Below are 19901 nucleotides of genomic sequence, written 5' to 3'. Positions count from 1 at the left end.
GTATATGAAATCGTCAATTTTTAAAAAAATACTCATAAGAAAGTAATAATTAAAGATAAATCTAACAAAAATTCTAAACAATTCAGCATTTTAGTGTTTAATAGAATAAAAATGGATTAAAAAAATATGGACAAGGAAATAAAAATATGAAAGCACACTATTAATCATGATTAGTAACAAAGTAATTAATTACGCATTATAAAAATACACAAATTTTAAATGTAGATAAAAAAAAGAAAAAATTGGAAGAAACGAAAAAGAGGAAATACACAATAAATGCTGCATTCAATTCACTAACTATTTCTACTTGAAAACGGCATTGTAAAACTGAATTGAACGTGGCAGGAATTACGAAGTTTATTAATGAATTCCATTGGTAAAAATTAATGGGGATACATAATGCTTTAGGTTAATTGTGATTATTTTTCCCTATTTTGTAAAGTTTTGTTTTGAATAGATAACTACATTAATTATTGTTATACATGAAAATTCATAATCTTTGCTGGTATAATTTTGTTTAATATAATTGTTGTGTAAATTTCTTAATTTGTCCCTATTTTGTGAAGTTTTGTTTGAATAGTTAACTATATTAAATTTAATTTTGTATGAACGGATGGTATAAATTAGCATCATTAAAATTGATTTTATTTTGAAACCAAATTAGATATGAGATCCAAATGATTTATTTATTCGGGATATTTGATGGCAACACAAATTAAGGACTTATAGAATAATAAAACATTATAAGATGAAAAAGTTGTAGCATGTAAAATTGCTATAAGTAATTATTTTATTAATTTTCATGCCGACAAAAATCAATCACTTAATTTGAATGGTATATATTGTTAAATGTGATTGTTTCTATAGTAAAGATACAAAAGTGTTTAATCATGTTTCAGTTTTAAATTTATTCAATGTTATAATTTTGTAATGTGTACATAACGATACCAATTCTTATTTATGTTGAATTATACTTCACCATCCACTAATACTAATTTTATTATTATTATTTTTTTCTCTTTCTCTTACTTTATCTATTTTATAGTTATTCTCTCTTATTTTATTAATTTTATTAAAAAACCCTTGTTATAATCATGAAAGTCTTTATAGTTTTTGAATGGTATATATTGTTAAAAGAAACCCGTGTTACTTTATAGTTTTTGGTAAGATCACATATTAGGAACATCATATATGCTTGAATTATATAGTGGGGTGAATGATACATCATACATTGATTATGCTTAATAATTTTAAATATTCAAATTATTGCCCGTAAATATTCAAATTATTGCACAAAATTCATAAATATTCAATTTAAGGCCAAAACTCGTCTTTTATATATTTTTGTATATTTAAAATATGACGTTATAAACTCGTCTTTTTTTGTATTTTTTTTTCACCGATTGAAAAATATGTTCAAAACTGGTTTTCACGGTGATGTTTAGATCTATTTAGATCTAAAGATCAAAACTTTTGATGATGATTATCAGATATGTTTCAATTTATATCAAGAACAAATTTTTGATATAATTGACTTTTGATGATTATCAGAACTGTTTCAATTTATATCAAGAACAAATTTCGATATAATGGATCATGATTCTGTATCGATTAAATTCATTGATTTTTCATCTATTGTGAAACTCTTTTAATTTCACTCCATGTTTTGACCGATAGTTTTTTCATTTTTTCGGTGTTGTTTAGATCTATTTAGATCTAAAGATCAAATTATTGATGAGATCTAGAAATCCAATTTCAATTTATATCCAGGAATAAATTTTTGATGAACATGTTTTTGGTATAATTGATCTAATTGAACAAATTGTGTTTTTCTATTTTTTAAAATTTTTTTGTAAAAGATTTGATATTTAAATTGTCGGTTTGCCTATTGTGGGGAGGAGGCCGAGGAGGTGCTGGTGCTGGTGTGCACATGCCGAGCTGGTTGCACAAGCCGTGGGTGCGCATGGTTTGTCTCCACTCCAGGTACTCTAGTGCTTGCTAAAAATTGTTGATATTTCCCCATTATTTGCATTTAAAATTTTGAAACCCGTTACAAAAGAATTAGCTAAAGTAAGGTTCATTACGGATTTAGGCCCATTATTAAATGTTCTCGCCCCAAAACCCAAAACCCAATTCATATTCGAAATTAAAAAAAAAAATTGGGTTTTTCACCACTCCATGTACTAATGCTTAAAAATTGTTGATATTTCTTCATTATTAACAGTGGAATTTTTGGTGTAATAATTTGTAGTAAGGTTTAAAACGGCCCATTATATAAAATTCTACCCAAAACCCATTTCTAATTCGAAAATACCCTAAATTTTTCCTACAAATATAACCTATTTTTTATTTTACCCTGAATTTGGGGAAGTTACCATGTTTTTTGAGATCAGAGATCAGCATGAAGTTCAGTTCATTTTCGTCAATTTTCAATCTGTTAAAAATGAATGGTATTCTCTCTTCTTTTTCTCTTTTAGAGATCAGTATGAATTCTTTTTCTTTTTTAGAGATCAGTATGAATTCTGTTCATTCATAGTAAAATTGAGTATAATTTTGAACTGTTGTGATGAAATTTAGGGTTTCAAGCATTACAAATAGCAAATCTGAGATCAGTATGTTCATTTGGTATTATGAATCTGTTAATTTGTGATCTGTATGAATTTGATGAGATCAGTTCTGGCATCACTTCTGTGTTAATTGCTCCTTCCATTTTTGAGATCTGTATGAATCTGGTATCTCTACTTTGGCTCCTTCCTTCCATTGTATTCTCTATTCTTTTGATTTTTTTGAGATTAGTATGAATTCTGTTCATTATCTGAAAATAGGAGGTATTCTCTCTTCTCTTTCTCTTTTTGAGATCAGCATGAAGCAAAATTTAGGTTAATTTTGAACTGTTATGATGAAATTTAGGGAAAATACCATCATTTGATATCAGTATGAACTTGTTAATTTGAGAATATGTTAATTTGAGATGAGTTCTGGTATCACTTCTGTGTTATTTGTTATGCAGGGTTTGGGTATCCTAGGCACTGGTGCCTGGGGTGGCTGTGCAGGGGCTGGTGCACCAAAGCCCTTGGCATTGCCACACACAAAGCAAAATCAGCCGCCCTCGTACCCGTGTTCAGTCTTCCAATGCTCCTCCATGGCTGCAACAGAGTGAGTAATCTTTGAGGATTCGTTGCAAAAACAACAACAGCCTTTGATACGATCATGGAGGCCGTGCGTCAAGGATTTCAGCTACAGCTGGATTCAACCGAAAACCGTCCTATCAAGATGATATCCGAAAGCTATGAAACTACCACCATTGTCTTCGTCTTGGAAACGGCTTCGCGTGGGTATCTTGCACATCCCAATCGGAGTCCGAATGAGGGAGTTATGGCGGTTTTACGGAAGTCGCGCAGAGAAGGCCGGGAGCTTCGGGAAAAACGCCCGGCCGGGCGTTTTTTACTGTGCAAAACGCCCGGGGACAGGGAAAACGCCCGGGCCAGGCATTTTGGCATGTGAAAAACGCCCGACCGGGCGATTATGTCGATTTTTAGATTTTGTGGGCCAACTTTCTATTTTTGGACCCATAGTATAAATACCTCTTGATGTTATTCCATTTCCGGAGGTTTTTGCTGAATTATATGCTTGAGAGCTTTGTTTTCTCTTGGAGAGGGTTTCTATCCAATTCCTAGATTTAGGTTGCTTGAATCCATCAATTGCTAGTTCAAGCATTGGATTTCCATCAATTGCTAGTTCAAGCATGGATCAAGTAGAGGTATGCTTTGAGGTTTGTGGTTCCCTTGAAGATCTAGCCATGGATGCATGTTAGTATGTTGTAAGTGTCTTAGCTTGCCTCATCAATGACTATGTATCACAATTTCCACTCTATCCAATGTTACTTCTTGTTTTGATCATCTTAGTTTCCTAAATTTGGTTTGCCATTATTGATACAATAGAAAATCTACTTCACAAAAATATTAGATCAATCACCTACAAATTGGGTAAATCCTTGGGAAATGGATCACAAAATACATGGATCCACATCATTTGGTATCTAGAGCCAAGTACCCACTAGGTGTTTGATCTATTGTTGCTTTGGGTTGGGTTATTTTTCCTTTTTGTCCTTTGTTTTTGCTCTGTTTTGGTGTGTGTGATCTATGTTATGTGACCTACGTACCTGTAAAATTTTATCAAAAAATTCCTTCGTTTGCCTAGTTAACCGTGGAGATTAACATCATTGCTCTATTTTGGCATAGTTGGGGAAAACCATACAAAACATATCCAATCATCAAATCTGACTATATATGGCCATTTTTCCCTTGATCTAGACTTGTTTGGGAATCTATCCACCAAAATTCATCCAAATTGGGCGCGGGAATCAATACCAAAAAAAATCATAAAGATCAGCCAAATTTCAGCAAAAGTGTCACCCCTTGTTTTTTTTTCTTTGACTTGCATCTTGCTAATATGTGTTTATGGCTTTGTCTTCTTGATTTTGTTGACCAAGGAGTATACCTTGATTGATCCACCTCAAGCACTTAAATCTTGGAATTGGAGTTGTGAGTGTGAGTGAATCCACCTTTCTCACAATATTCTAAGCCTTTGTCGAGAGTTATTGGGGAGTGATTTGAGGGGGGTTTGGGACATCAAGGTTGAGTTCATCTTCTTAAATTCTACTTTCTTTTATTACTAACCTCTAGGACTAGTTCCTAGTGTTTGTTTGATTTGTAGGTACTTACTCTATGCCTCCTCGCACCCGGTCCAACAAAATGGCGGGGACAAGTGCGGAAGGGGAGGAAACAAGCATGAATCACCCTACATCCGATGGGGACCTTGTGAGCATGATGGCCCGAATGATGAAGGAATTCAAACAAGAGATGATGATCCAAATGGATGTGCGAGCAAAAGAATCCATTGCTCGATCAAAAGAATCCGAAGCCCGCATGCTTGCCGCCCAAAACACATTATTTGAGGAGTTCAACACCTTGAAGGGAGGCCGCACATCTAGGACTCCTACTTCTAGGGGTAACCATCTACCTAATGTTGCCCCGGAGGAGATGATGGAAGAAGTGGTGTATGAGGGATGGCAACGGGGGAATGATACAAATAGAGTCAATCACATGGAGAATGATCGGTTTGAGGGAAGAAATGGTGCTCATGGCCATTTTAAAGGTGACTATGAATCAAGGTACCATGGAGATGGGCTTGATAGAGGATATAGTGGGAAACGAGCTCCCAAGTCTCATGGAGAGTGGCATTCTAAGAGGGTGAGAGATCATGTTAGCCATAACGGGTTTGAGAGACCAATTGAAGAAGAAGCCTCATATAGAGCTCGATTGAGGCCTACCTACCCACATGGTGGTGTTGACACAAACCAAAGAGGTAACTCATCAAGTAATTTGGCTACACCCTCTTCTTTCCATTTATCACATAAGTCTCTTGATGTATATGGAAATGTCTCCTCTTCGAAGAGCTTAATCCAAATTAGTAGAAAAAAAGAACGAGAGAGAGAGAGAAAAGGCTTGAGAGTGAATGTGAGTCTAAAAAGCCAAGAGAGCATGATAAAAGACAAGAGTGTGAGGTGCAAAAGTCAAGAGAGAGTGGTGGGGGTGAGAGAAAAGAAAAATATCAAATGAGAGAAAAACCACAAGCACAAGTGAGTAAAGGGTGTTTGTTAGATTCTAAGGTCAACCTTGGGTGGGCACCAAATGATCCTTTGCCTCTTGCCCTTGGTGAGGAAACTAAACCCTTACCCACTAACACTTCTATGTCTTTTTGTGTTCATGAATTTGTAGGAAATTTAATTGAAGGCATGGAAGTGAGGCATCATGTTGTACATGGCTTGGAAACTACTCACCCGGAGAAGGAACAAGAGGAACGAGGGCAAGTGGATGAACTCCTTGCCCAAGGTTCAAGTGCACTATCCTTATCTCCTTGTGATGTTTCATTGAATGAGATTATATTAGAGAAACCCCTTTGTGTTGATAAATTTGTTATTGATGTCTTGTGTAAAAAGTGGTCTCATGAGCTTGAAACTTTGAATGCTAAATCTACCTTTGCACCATATATTGATCCTTTCTTGGTAAAATCAAGCATTGAGAGACATGACATTTCTCTTGTGGCTTCTACCTTGAATGTTGGAGTGACTTCCTTGCATGCTAAGATGCCTAAACTTTCATTTGTTGGTAATTTTGAGCTTCATGTGTATGTGGATGAGGATACTAAGACCAAGAAGAGTAACATGGATAATGACTTTAGAACTTGGTGTTTGCTATGTCTTCATTGCAAAGTGGTTAAACCCTTCAATGGGATTGGAGTATTCTATGGCCGTTTTGTGAAGGATTTTTCCACTCATATGTCTCTTGAGGATGATGTTGTGACTAATGGCATAAAATTGCATCGTTCTCATGTTTGTGGTATTGTTTTAAAATTGCTAGAGCAATTGTGTGGGGCTAATTTGGAAACACTTCTCATGATACTTGATGTAGTTTTTTACAAGTATCATATGCATGGTGTTGAGTCTTGTCTCCATGTCGTGCATGAAGGTTTATGGACACATTGCTCCCTTATGTTTGATAATCTCTTGAAATTGATGGGGCAATGGGATGAAATCCATATTGATGAACTTTGTTTGTTAAATGATAATCTTTCTTGCAAACTTAATGTGAATTATCATAAACCTCCTCTATATCCTGACCTAGAGTTTGTCAATTTATGGAAGAGAACTTCTTATTTGAGCAAGAATGGTGTGTTAATGATTGAAAATGATTGTTTGTTGCATGAGCGTGAGAATAAGATTTTTGTGCTTAGGCCTCTCTTGATAACTTTCCATTTTGCACCATATGAGGACCCTTTCTTGTATATGCCTTGTCTTGATGAGAATGCCAAATCTTTTGTGAAGATGTTGAAGGACATGGGTATAGATAATGTGGAAATGTTTGAGGCAAAAAGAGTCAAATTGTGTGAAGCTTGTGTCTGGCATAATATTTGTTTTCATTGCATGACAATCAAGCCGTTTAGTGGGGTTGGTATCTTTTATTGTCATTTTGTCAAAGACTATGCAACACATGGTTTTGTTTGGGACTTCAATGTAAAAGAATGCCTGGGTATTTGTTTCAACATAGCTTATGTATTAGTTTTGAGCTTGTTAGAGTGTGTCCACCGTCATGGTATGGTGACTTCTATTAGAGTCGTTAGTGGTCTTAATCTCTATCATCCTAAATGGATATTTGATTTGATCTCGTGCTATTTTATAGGTGTACGGAATCCGGATTTGAGGGCAAATCCTTTCCAAGAAGGGGAGGATGATACGATCATGGAGGCCGTGCGTCAAGGATTTCAGCTACAGCTGGATTCAACCGAAAACCGTCCTATCGAGATGATATCTGAAAGCTATGAAACTGCCACCATTGTCTTCGTCTTGGAAACGGCTTCGCGTGGGTATCTTGCACATCCCAATCGGAGTCCGAATGAGGGAGTTATGGCGGTTTTACGGAAGTCGCGCAGAGAAGGCCGGGAGCTTCGGGAAAAACGCCCGGCCGGGCGTTTTTTACTGTGCAAAACGCCCGGGGACAGGGAAAACGCCCGGGCCAGGCATTTTGGCATGTGAAAAACGCCCGACCGGGCGATTATGTCGATTTTTAGATTTTGTGGGCCAACTTTCTATTTTTGGACCCATAGTATAAATACCTCTTGATGTTATTCCATTTCCGGAGGTTTTTGCTGAATTATATGCTTGAGAGCTTTGTTTTCTCTTGGAGAGGGTTTCTATCCAATTCCTAGATTTAGGTTGCTTGAATCCATCAATTGCTAGTTCAAGCATTGGATTTCCATCAATTGCTAGTTCAAGCATGGATCAAGTAGAGGTATGCTTTGAGGTTTGTGGTTCCCTTGAAGATCTAGCCATGGATGCATGTTAGTATGTTGTAAGTGTCTTAGCTTGCCTCATCAATGACTATGTATCACAATTTCCACTCTATCCAATGTTACTTCTTGTTTTGATCATCTTAGTTTCCTAAATTTGGTTTGCCATTATTGATACAATAGAAAATCTACTTCACAAAAATATTAGATCAATCACCTACAAATTGGGTAAATCCTTGGGAAATGGATCACAAAATACATGGATCCACATCAGCCTTCTCTCTCCAAAGACAACTTATTCTCCCGCGTAGCATTTGAGTTATGCTGCTTCGCATTCTTCACACCCTTGCCCTTCTTCTGGATGCCCTTCTTCTGGTGCTTGGGGTGGCTATGCAGAGGCTGGTGCCTGGGGTGGCATTGCAGGGGCTGGGCATCCTCACACTTGTGAGGATGTTTGGGGCCAATGGTGTGAAGAAGAAGTGCAAGAAGAAGAAGAAGAAGAAGGGCAAGGGTGTGAAGAATGCGAAGCACCATATTACTTTTCAAGTAATGCAATACATATTATAAATACACTAACATGTTCTTAATAGATACACTAACTCATGGATCATGGATCATGGATCATGAAGAGTGAGAAGAAGCCTTTTCAAGTACTAGTACATGAATCATGCTCCTATAAATACAAAAAAGTACCCTCTCCGTCACAGATTTGTAGTAACATTTTGTCATAAAAGTTCGTCCTACATTTGGAGTAACATTTAGAATTTATCATATTTGCACATAAAATTTTACCTCATTATTCAATAAAATTACACCCAAATGCCATTATCTACATTAAAATAAATCAAAATAAAAATAAGAACCCGTACCATAACTAAATGTTACTACAAATATGGGACGAAGGGAGTACTATACTTGATAAAAAAAAAAGTGATCATCCTCCTATAAAAAACACCAAAAATGGTAAATGGAAATAAAATATTGTTTGAACAGTTGAATGGATTGGCTTTATAGATAATTGTTATTAGTGTAATTAATTAGTGGGACAAGTGTAAACAATGTTAAAAGAAGTTGGCTAAATCATGCCATAATATTGGAATAGTAAAGGTATATTGAGCCATTGAGTATAACAGTATGCCATCGAAGCATAGAAAAGTCTGAAAATTGATATTGGAATAGGTAAGGGTTTTTGGCTTTTTAAACCAAAACTTTTCCCCGAATTCCGGTTTTTCCCATGAACTATGAGATTTGTTTTTAAAACCACGAACTTTCATTTCGTTAGGATTCTCCCCTGGCGGGTCAACGACAAAATCCGGATTGTCTACATGTCAATTTTAATCCTATTTGTCACTAAATTGATTACTTGGATACTATTTGGCACAATAATACATACACTCACAATTATTACATAACAAATGACAACTTTTGAATAAACAAAACACAACTTTAACATTTTGAATTATGCTATTCGGGTCGGAAATGTGTTATTCGGGTCGGGTTGGGAAAATCCTAACGAAATGAAAGTTCGTGGTTTTAAAAACAAATCTCATAGTTCATGGGAAAAACCGGAATTCGGGGAAAGGCTTTGGTTTAAAAAGCCAAAATCCCAATAGGTAACTATTAGCATGCTCATCAAAATAGTACTGTTAACATGCTCTTCAAAAGGCTTCTTCTCACTCTTCATCTACTTCCATCATATCTTCTTCTTCTCCTACTTCCACCATTTCTTCTCCCGGGCATTACGCTCAAAGAGGGCTTTGCGCTCTTCACGGTTACGGACATGTGGCTCTTGGCATTCGTCGTACGAGCGGCAAGGAAGACCAAAACCCTTGACATTGCCACACACAAAGCAAAACCAGCCGCCCTCGTAGCCGTGTTCAGTCTTCCAATGCTCCTCCATGGCTGCAACAAAGTGAGTAATCTTTGAGCATTCATTGCAAACGCAACGGCAGCCTTCTCTCTCCAAAGACAACTCATTCTCCCGCGTGGCATTTGAGTTATGGTGCTTCGCTTTCTTCACACCCTTTCCCTTCTTCTTCTTCTTCTTGCCCTTCTTCTTCACACCATTGGCCCCAAACATCCTCACAAGAGTGAGGATACCCAGCCCCTGCAATGCCACCCCAGGCACCAGCCTCTGCACAGCCACCCCAAGCACCAGAAGAAGGGCATCCAGAAGAAGGGCAAGGGTGTGAAAAATGCGAAGCAGCATAACTCAAGTGCTACGCGGGAGAATAAGTTGTCTTTGGAGAGAGAATGATGTCGTTGTTTTTGCAACGAATCCTCAAAGATTACTCACTCTGTTGCAGCCATGGAGGAGCATTGGAAGACTGAACACGGCTACGAGGGCGGCTGGTTTTGCTTTGTGTGTGGCAATGTCAAGGGTTTTGGTCTTCCTTGCCGCTCGTACGACGAATGCCAAGAGCCACATGTCCGTAACCGTGAAGAGCGCAAAGCCCTCTTTGAGCGTAATGCCCGGGAGAAGAAATGGTGGAAGTAGGAGAAGAAGAAGAAATGATGGAAGTAGATGAAGAGTGAGAAGAAGCCTTTTGAAGAGCATGTTAACAGTACTATTTTGATGAGCATGTTAATAGTTACCTATTCCAATATCAATTTTCAGACTTTTCTATGCTTCGATGGCATACTGTTAGACTCAATGGCTCAATATTTTAACCTTTACTATTCCAATATTATGGCATGATTTAGCCAACTTCTTTTAACATTGTTTACACTTGTCCCACTAATTAATTACACTAATAACAATTATCTATAAAGCCAATCCATTCAACTGTTCAAACAATATTTTATTTCCATTTACCATTTCTGGTGTTTTTTATAGGAGGATGATCACCTTTTTTTTTTATCAAGTATAGTACTCCCTTCGTCCCATATCTATATATATATAAAAGCGGAATACCAGCCAATCCATTTTCCCGCCCACTTTCATGAAATGTTGATAAGCATATTATAAAATTGTATTAGCATATAATATATAATATTAATATATGATTGATTTGATATAGATAATAATGAATGTCAATTAGTCAAATCGTGTTCTTTTGATCATTGGGTAAAAATGAGATCAAGTGGTCTCTCTCTCAATTTATTTTATTGACCAATGAGATTATGCCATTTGTTACAATCTCACAGGTCAATAAATATTTTATTTATTATTCAAATATCTTTTATATATTAAATGAAATATATAAAAAAGTTATACCAAAATTCGTATTTTTTCATCCTCTACAAATTGAGATCACATTTGCTATGGTTCTATTCACAAAAAAAATCTCTATTTCTCCATACATGTAATCTTTCTTCAATTTTATTATTTCATTATATTAACATACGATGATATGAATATATATGACATAAAGAGTTGTCAAATCAGTCAAATCGCGCTAATATATATGTAATTAAAACAATAAAAACTAAAAACAATCTCATAGGTCAATAAATATTTTATTTATTATTCAAATATCTTTTATATATTAAATGAAATATATAGAAAAAGTTATTCCAAAATTCATATTTTTTCATCCTCTACAAATTGAGATCACATTTGCTATAGTTCTATTAAAAAAAAATCTCTATTTCTCTATACATGTAATCTTTCTTCAATTTTATTATTTCATTAGCATATAATATACTATATTAACATATTGATATGAATATATATGACATAAAGAGTTGTCAAATCAGTCAAATCACACTTATATATATTCAATTAAAACAATTAAAACACAACACATTATTTTTTAAATTTAGTTAGATTCACAAAATATGTTTTATATTTATGAATCTAACAAAATGTGTCACGTATATATTTATGAATCTATATTTTGTTTATGAAGCTAACTAAATTTTAAAGTAGTATTAGTATAAATTTATAAATGAAAAAAATATCCAATAGTAAAGGTAAACCTATTAAACAAAATAAAGATACATAGAAAACTTGCGCTGTTCCTTTCTTGAAAATATACGTGGTATATAATTTGTGTATTTATTTAGATGATTTATAGTACTACTCCATTAGTATTTTGTTTAACATTTTATCATTGCAGCAATAGTTTATCATAAAGAAACATGGGGTCATAATAAAGGGAAGTCAGAGTAGTCAAATCTCATTGATGGAGGCTCTCAAGCTACAAGGTAAAGACAAACAATTAGTATTATGTTATTACCCAATGAATAAAATAAAAATTCTTTTAATTGTTATCCTCTTAAATCTGATAAATAATACTGGTGGCATTTCTAAACCTATCAGATAAAATTCTAATTCAGAAATTATGGTGACTCCTCATTTTCTATAAATACAAGTTCAAAGAACTAAATTCAGTTTGCTCACCATACACTGCTGCTAATCCTATTTAGTAAGTTTTTCTCTTTCTTTATGAATGTTCAAAGTATCATTTCTTTTTTGCATTTGTTATGTATTTATTTTGTTATTAATTGTTGTTACATTGTTAGAGTATTACAAATGGAATTAGAGATGTAACAATTTTTTCCTATCTCAGCTACGTATTTTCCTCTTTGCTTGCCATCAAAGTGAGTTGTAGTGTTACAAAAATTACTGCACCAGAAAAGGAAAAAAAAAGTGAATTGCATAAAAAACAAACAGAATATATTGATTATATTTGTTACTTTGATACATGTATTTACAGAAGAATGAAAAAATTAACAAAGTCTACAAGAATAAATCCACGAAGCGAAAATTCAACAGGTCGGTTTTCATATTTTTTATTATAGCACATGCAATTATGAAAATTTTTGAACATCAAATTAAAAGTTGGAAATAAAAAACCGTATGAAGTCTAAAAAATAAAAATATAAGTAATTAGCTACAGATCTATCTAAATCTGCAATTTTGAAAATCAAAATATGAGTTTGAAATAAAAAATCATAAGTCAAAATAGGAAGAAAAGAGAAACGATCTTTCGGCGTGAATGGAGACGGCGTCGTGCGGCTTTGGCGGACGGTAGTGGTGGGGTCGTTATGTAGAGAACAAGGGAGAGGGAAAAGTAGGCGGTAAAACACGGCGGCGGCCTAACCAACGAATGCATATCGCGGAGGCAGCTAACGGAGGAGAAGCAGGGAGATCCGGATGGAATGAGAGGCAGATGAGAGTCGAACCCTGGAGAAAAGACGGAGGCGCCGGCGGCAATTGGCGGCGCCGGACAAACAGCGGCGGTTGCATGGTGCAGAGAGTGGACGCAGTGGCGGTTTCTTTGTAATATTCATCTTCTCATCTAGATTTAGGTAATAATGAAGATGAATATGACTTGGGGGTATATATACTTGGGCTCTTCTCTTTCTTTTGGACTTGAATTTAACTTAATTAGGCTGTGGGATATACTAAAGGTCCAATTTCGAATTAAATCTCCTTATTTAATTTAGTGAATGAGGCCATATAATTGAGCTGGTATAGAAAGGATGTTTTAGTGATCTGTACTTATTTAATCTCATTTAGTTTAAATAATCTTCTATTTTTCTAAAAGCATTCTTCACTTATTGGGCTTTATTGTTTTATTTGTTTGCCACTTCAGAGATGTAATATTTTTGAATAGTGAGTATTTGTTTGTCGTTGTGTTTCTTTATACGCCACTGTGCATACTTTACTATTTTTTAAAAAATAGTACTCATTCTTTTAGAGATGCAAAATTAATTAGCTCATGGATGCAACTTTTTTGTAGATGAGCCATGTGCAAAGATTCGTCGGTCAAGCTTTAATTATCATACAAACTTCACAAAGGTTTCTTCGTCCACAGATGGTTTATCGAAATCTAGCTCATCATCTATGATAGGTATAAAGCTAAATATTTAAATAGTCTTTTTACGTCATTGTGCATGATTTATAATTTTATTTAATTTCAAATAGCATTACTCATTTTTTGTAATTAGCTCATAAATATAACTATTTTGTTGATGAGTCATGTGCAAATATTCGTGGGTCAAGCTTCAATTATAATACAAACTTCACAAAGGTTTCTTCGTCCATGGATGGTTTGTCGAAATCTTGCTCATCATCTATGATCGGTAAAAAGCTAAACATTTAAATAGCATCTATTTCATTCAAAATTTAACCTATAAATAAATATTGTTTTGTCTTACTATATTTCTACTATGCACTGATTTATTGAAATAAATATGTTTGACATATTTTTTATAGGTCATGAAATTGTTGGTATTGATTGTTTAGTGAAACTTAATAATTGTAATAAAGATGCATATAATTCATCATCTTTGGTTGAAATAGTTGATAATATATCAAATTGGGCCACTACTGAATGTAAGCATTTTATGTTATTTATATATTATTTGTTATTAGTTATATATTAAATTCATAATAAAATATTAATCTGTACTAACAGTAAATCTAATTTTATGAAATTTTTGTTGTGTTTTTAAATAATTAAATTTTATACACATACATGCACATAATTTTCATCTTGGTTATTGTTTTAATTTTGTAGAATATTGGGACATCGGTGATGCTTCGTATACGTGTTCACATTGTGGTGCACTTTTTTGGTATGAAGAACGACTTGGAAAACCAAAAAAATTCAAACTTCCAAAGTATTCAGGGTGTTGTATTCATGGTAAAATTCAAATTCCTAAGATAGCGTCTATTCCAATAAGTTTGGATAACTTAATGTATTCCGGAGATGAGAAGAGCAAACACTTTTTGAAAAATATCCGTTCTTACAATGCCATGTTTGGGTTTACATCCATGGGAGGCAAGATTGATAACAGTTTGAATAATGGAAAATCTCCTCCAACTTTTCGTTTGCATGGACAAAATTATCATCTTATTGGCAGTTTAATGCCGTTGGATGGTGAAAAACCAAAGTTTGCCCAACTATATATTTACGATACTGATAATGAGGTTAATAATAGAGTGGAGTCAGTAAGGTATGTTTTTCTCCTATTGTTGTTGTAATAAAATGTTCGTTTTATTTGAGCTTTTATAATTATTATATTTCTTTTTATGTGAAGGAACGACGTGAATGAGCTTCATGTGGAAATTGTTGTTGATATTCAGAAGATGTTAGATGAAAATAATGTTTTAGTGAAATCTTTTCGAATGGCTAAGCAGATGATTGTCGAAAATAACCATCGGAATGTCAATTTAAGATTGATTGGAAAACGAGGTAAAGATGGAAGAACCTATAATTTACCCTCTGTATCTGAAGTTGTTGCCTTAATAGTTGGGGACTTTGATGAAGCTTTGGATAACAGAGACATTATTGTTCTAACACAAACTGGTGAACTGCAGCGCATTGATGAATTACATCCCTCTTATCTAGGTTTACAATATCCACTTTTATTCCCTTATGGTGAGGATGGTTATAGAGAAGATATTGGTTTTGCAACTTCTAATAGTTCTCGCTCATATGGTAGAAAGAAAATTAGTCCGAGGGAATATTTCTCTTTTCGTTTGCATGAAAGAGAAGATGAGCCTGCCACTATTTTGTACTCTCGGAGACTATTCCAACAATTTGTGGTTGATGCATACACAATGATTGAAGCTGGACGATTGAGGTTTGTTCGAACTCATATGTATAAAGGTTTGGTAGATGCTGTATTTAGAGGAGAGACTGATCCTTCTACACATGGTAAGCGGATTATTTTACCTTCGACCTTTGTTGGAGGTGCGCGGTATATGATTCAAAATTATCAAGATGCTATGGCTATATGTGGTTGGTTTGGTTATCCAAATCTTTTTATTACATTTACCTGCAATCCAAAGTGGCCGGAGATTGTAAGATTTGTTGATATTAGAGGATTGAAGTCGACTGATCGACCTGATATTGTTTGTCGAGTCTTCAAAGTTAAATTGGACGGTTTTATAAGAGATATTCGACAAAAAAAAATATTTGGGAATGTCCAAGCAGGTTTGTTTCTACTAATTTTCAATTATTTTTATCATATTTTTTAGTGTAAGGTATATCACACTAAGGTTTTATCAATAATTTTTTGTTGCAGTTATTTACACTGTTGAATTCTAGAAACGTGGATTGCCCCATGCACATATCTTGCTTTTTTTTAAGTAAAGATGACATGGAGTTTGGTGTTGAGCAAATTGATAAATTAATTTCGGCTGAAATTCCTTCATTTGAAAATGATCCACACTATTATGCTTATGTTGAAGAATTTATGGTACATGGTCCTTGTGGCATTTCTTATCCATCATCTCCATGCATGTCAAATGGCCGGTGTAGCAAACACTTTCCTAAAAGGTTTCTTGATGTGACAACATTTGACGAAGAAGGGTATCCTGCTTATAGGCGTAGGGATAATGGTCGTGTTATTATGAAAAATGGCATTCCATTAGATAATCGATATGTTGTACCTCACAACCGTTATCTGCTCATGAAGTATGGATGTCATATAAATGTTGAGTGGTGTAATCAGTCGCGATCGATTAAGTACTTATTCAAATACGTCAATAAAGGGCAGGATCGTATTACAACCACTTTCATGGAATCAGGTATGGATAGGAATGAGAACAATATTGATGAAGTGAAACTGTATTATGATTGTAGGTACATCTCTTCTTGTGAGGCTATTTGGAGAATATTTGGATTTGATATCCAGTTTAAAGATCCATCAGTTGAAAGGTTGGGGTTTCATTTTGAAAATGAACAAAGTGTTGTTTTTTCAGAATTCGAACCTCTAGATATTATGTTGGATCGAAAAACAGCTCATCAGAGTAAGTTTTTGGGTTGGATGGATGCAAATAAAAAATATCTTCAAGGTAGGGATCTAATTTATTCTGAATTTCCTACAAAATTTGTATGGAAAGAAGGTTGTTGGCAACTTAGGAAGAAGAAATTTGCTATCGGGAGATTGTTTCACATTGCTCCAGGATCAGGTGAATTGTATTATCTTAGATGTATGTTGAATATAGTTCGTGGAGCTACAAGTTATGAAGAAATTAGAACTGTAAATGGTATTCAACATGCTACATTTCGGGATGCCTGTTTTTCTTTGGGGTTGTTAGATGATGATAAGGAATATATTGATGGCATTATTGAAGCAAGTTTTTGGGCATCTACAGATTGTTTAAGAAAACTATTTGTGACTTTATTGTCTTCTGAATCGATTTCTCGCCCAAATTTTATGTGGGACAGTTGTTGGAAGTTTCTATCTGAAGATGTTCTTTACATACAACGAAGATTGTCCAATAATCCAGGTATTTTGTTTTTTTTTTCTAAATTCATCTTATAATTCTATGTGTTTTTCAAATTGTCAACTTATAAGTATAGAAATATTTTCAGATTTGATGTTGGATGATGATCAAATAAAGAACTTTGCTTTGGTTGAGATTGACAAACTCTTGGTAAATGTTGGGAGAAGTTTGCGAAATTTTGATGGTATTCCATATCCCTCCTCAGAGTATTTTCAGTGTTCTTTTGATAGAATGATAAATGAAGAATTATCTTATGATCGTGTAGCTTTATCGAAAGATATTATGAACTTCACATCGAAGTTCACTGATGAGCAACGACATGTATTTGATATCATTATGTTGTCAGTGAATTCAAGTATTGGTGGAATGTTTTTCGTCTATGGTTATGGTGGCACGGGAAAAACATTTTTGTGGAAATCATTGTCAGCGGCTATACGATCAAAAGGTGAAATTGTGTTGAATGTTGCTTCAAGTGGCATAGCCTCGCTGTTATTGCCTGGAGGAAGAACTGCTCATTCTCGGTTTAAGATTCTTATAAATCCAAATGAAGATTCAACTTGTAATATCAATCAAGGAAGTGAACTTGCCTTATTGATCCAAAGGGCAAAACTTATCATATGGGATGAAGCTCCAATGACCCATAAATATTGTATCGAGGCTTTAGATAAGAGTTTGCGAGATATCATGCGAAATGTCACCGAATCGAGTATGGAATTGCCATTTGGTGGGAAAACTGTAGTTTTTTGTGGTGATTTTAGACAGATACTACCGGTTGTTCCTAAGGGTAGTCGCCAATATATTGTTAATGCTACTATTAATTCTTCCTATCTTTGGAAAAGTTGCAAAGTTTTGAGGTTGACGAAAAATATGAGACTTTTTGGTATTGCATCTGCCGAGGAAGCTTCGAAGTTGAAAGAATTTTCAGAATGGATTGCATCTATTGGAGATGGAGTTGTTGGGGATTCCAATGATGGTTATGCTAATATAAATATTCCGAGTGACCTTTTGTTGAAGGTTGATGGTGATCCTTTAAGAACAATTTTTTCGAGCACTTATCCAAATTACATGAACCATGGTGAATTAAGTTCTCATTTGCATGATCGAGCTATTTTGGCTCCTACATTAGACATGGTGGATTTGGTTAATGATTATATGATTTCTTTGAATCAATCTGAAGCACGTGGCTATTTTAGTTCGGATAGCATATCAAAATCCGACTCGAACTTTAGTGCTTTGTCACAAGTGCATGGTGTTGAATTTTTGAATCAGTTAAAATGTTCGGGTACTCCCAACCATGAACTATTACTGAAGACTGGTACCCCTGTAATGTTATTGAGAAATATAGATCCTTCTCATGGATTGTGAAACGGTACCCGTTTGATTATTTCACGATTGGGTGATCATATTTTGGAAGGAGAAGTTTTGAGTGGGCATAATATTGGTCATAAAGTGTTGATACCTAGGATGTCGTTAGTACCTTCTGATACAAGATTGCCGTTCAAGTTTCAACGTCGACAATTTCCTTTGATTGTATCATATGCAATGACCATCAACAAAAGTCAATGACAATCTCTTGCTCATGTTGGATTATTTTTTAGAAAGCCTGTATTTAGTCATGGACAATTTTATGTTGCAATTTCAAGAGTTACAAGTCGTGAAGGTTTGAAGATTTTGGTTTGTGATGAGGATGATGTTGGTGTTGATTCTACTGTTAATGTTGTGTACAAAGAAGTCTTTCGAAATTTGTAAGACAATATAGTGGAGGATAATCTAAAATGGCTATTGTAAATTTTTAGAAATTGAATATGCATAAGCTCCAGTGAATGATGATCCTGCAGAAGGTCAGATTCGACAAAACAAACAAAAAAAAATTTCTTTTAAGAATCACGAGGATTTAAATATTTTGCTTACTTTGTTCAGGTGCCTTAGAAGTGGATGTGGAAATAAGTATTCAGGTTTTTTACAATTTTACATTTTTCATATGTTGAGCCTTTCTTTTGGTTTATGATGATAGTGGTGATATCAATATTTTTACAGTTGAAATCACAACTTTGTCTTCATATTAAACTAATCTATACATATATAAAAGACGAGTTTTGGCCTTATTTTGAATATTTATGAGTTATGGGCATGAATTTGAAATTGAAATAATTTTATATCAAAGTTTGTGGAATGCATTAAATTGTCATCTGTACAGTTTCAACTTACAATCTTCTATATATATCGCATTGCTTTGTGAAGATGATGGAAAAGCAAAGCTCTACACATAAAAGAACTTTATCCAGGAATTGAGATTTCTCACCGACAAGCGAGAGACGTGAGAGTCAGACCGAGCGAAACAGCGGTCTAACTGGGTGACTCCACGCTGCCAAGAAGAAGAAGATGACTAGTGATGGGTGGATGACCGATAGTGAAGAAGAAAAGGGGTTGAGTACCGTAGGGAATTAGAGAATGAGACTGCGAAGCTGCCTGAAAGGAGAAGATAAAAATGTGGCGGTGAAAATTAAGGGAAGTAAATTTGGGTTGTATGAGTATAATATTTATTGGGCTGTATAGTACTCCTATTTATCTTTTATCGTTTAACATGGTTGAGTTAAAACCAATATGATTTTTTTATTCTCTACTCTAAATGATTTTTTTTAATCTCTATTATATATTCTTAACTCATTGGTGTCGTTTCTTCTTTTAGTTATTAAATCAACAGTGTTATTAGACATATATATATATATATAAGAGTGAACTACAACAATAGTCCTTGGACTATGTATTTATTTCGCCAGTGAACCCTGGATTTTAAAAATATCCCCAAACAACCCTGGACTAAGCGTTTATCTCGAAAATGGTCATTTTTCACTGTTTCGTG

General features: G+C 34.5%; 2 protein-coding genes across 3 annotated transcripts; both read left to right on the top strand.

Moving 5' to 3' along the window:
• The first annotated feature begins 1489 nt into the window (after positions 1-1489).
• Positions 1490-7989, top strand: LOC125194744 (uncharacterized). Of its 2 annotated transcripts, none has more exons than XM_089070217.1 (2): positions 1490-1983; positions 3011-7989. In XM_089070217.1, the coding sequence occupies exon 2, from the start codon at positions 5618-5620 to the stop codon at positions 7592-7594; it is 1977 nt and encodes a 658-aa protein (XP_088926343.1). In that variant the 5' UTR covers positions 1490-1983; positions 3011-5617; the 3' UTR covers positions 7595-7989. The 2 variants fall into 2 exon arrangements, with proteins under 2 accessions (XP_088926343.1, XP_088926342.1); XM_089070216.1 differs by lacking the exon at positions 1490-1983 and adding an exon at positions 2342-2450.
• Positions 7990-14497: 6508 nt separating this feature from the next.
• LOC148927354 (uncharacterized) lies at positions 14498-18787 on the top strand. Its single transcript, XM_089056564.1, has 6 exons — positions 14498-14757; positions 14842-15461; positions 15998-17041; positions 17127-18353; positions 18453-18540; positions 18637-18787. The coding sequence occupies exons 1-6, from the start codon at positions 14498-14500 to the stop codon at positions 18785-18787; spliced, it is 3390 nt and encodes a 1129-aa protein (XP_088912690.1).
• The last annotated feature ends 1114 nt before the right edge of the window (positions 18788-19901 follow it).

The sequence above is a fragment of the Salvia hispanica genome, chromosome 4, assembly GCF_029641045.1.
Source record: "Salvia hispanica isolate PSC_SH4W2 chromosome 4, Shi_PSC_v1, whole genome shotgun sequence".
NCBI classification, from domain to species: Eukaryota; Viridiplantae; Streptophyta; class Magnoliopsida; order Lamiales; family Lamiaceae; genus Salvia; species Salvia hispanica.
Note: the sequence above shows the minus strand (reverse complement) of the source record. Positions and strands in the feature narration are given on the sequence as shown.

Excerpts from the sequence above, each read along its gene's own strand:
- LOC125194744 (XM_089070217.1), top strand. The coding sequence starts at position 5,618 with ATGAGAGAAAAACCACAAGCACAAGTGAGTAAAGGGTGTTTGTTAGAT.
- LOC148927354 (XM_089056564.1), top strand. The coding sequence starts at position 14,498 with ATGTATTCCGGAGATGAGAAGAGCAAACACTTTTTGAAAAATATCCGT. Across the intron at positions 15,462-15,997 it reads GACTGATCCTTCTACACATG|AATTTATGGTACATGGTCCT; the intron begins GTAAGCGGATTA and ends CTTATGTTGAAG. Across the intron at positions 18,354-18,452 it reads TGAACTATTACTGAAGACTG|GAGAAGTTTTGAGTGGGCAT; the intron begins GTACCCCTGTAA and ends ATATTTTGGAAG.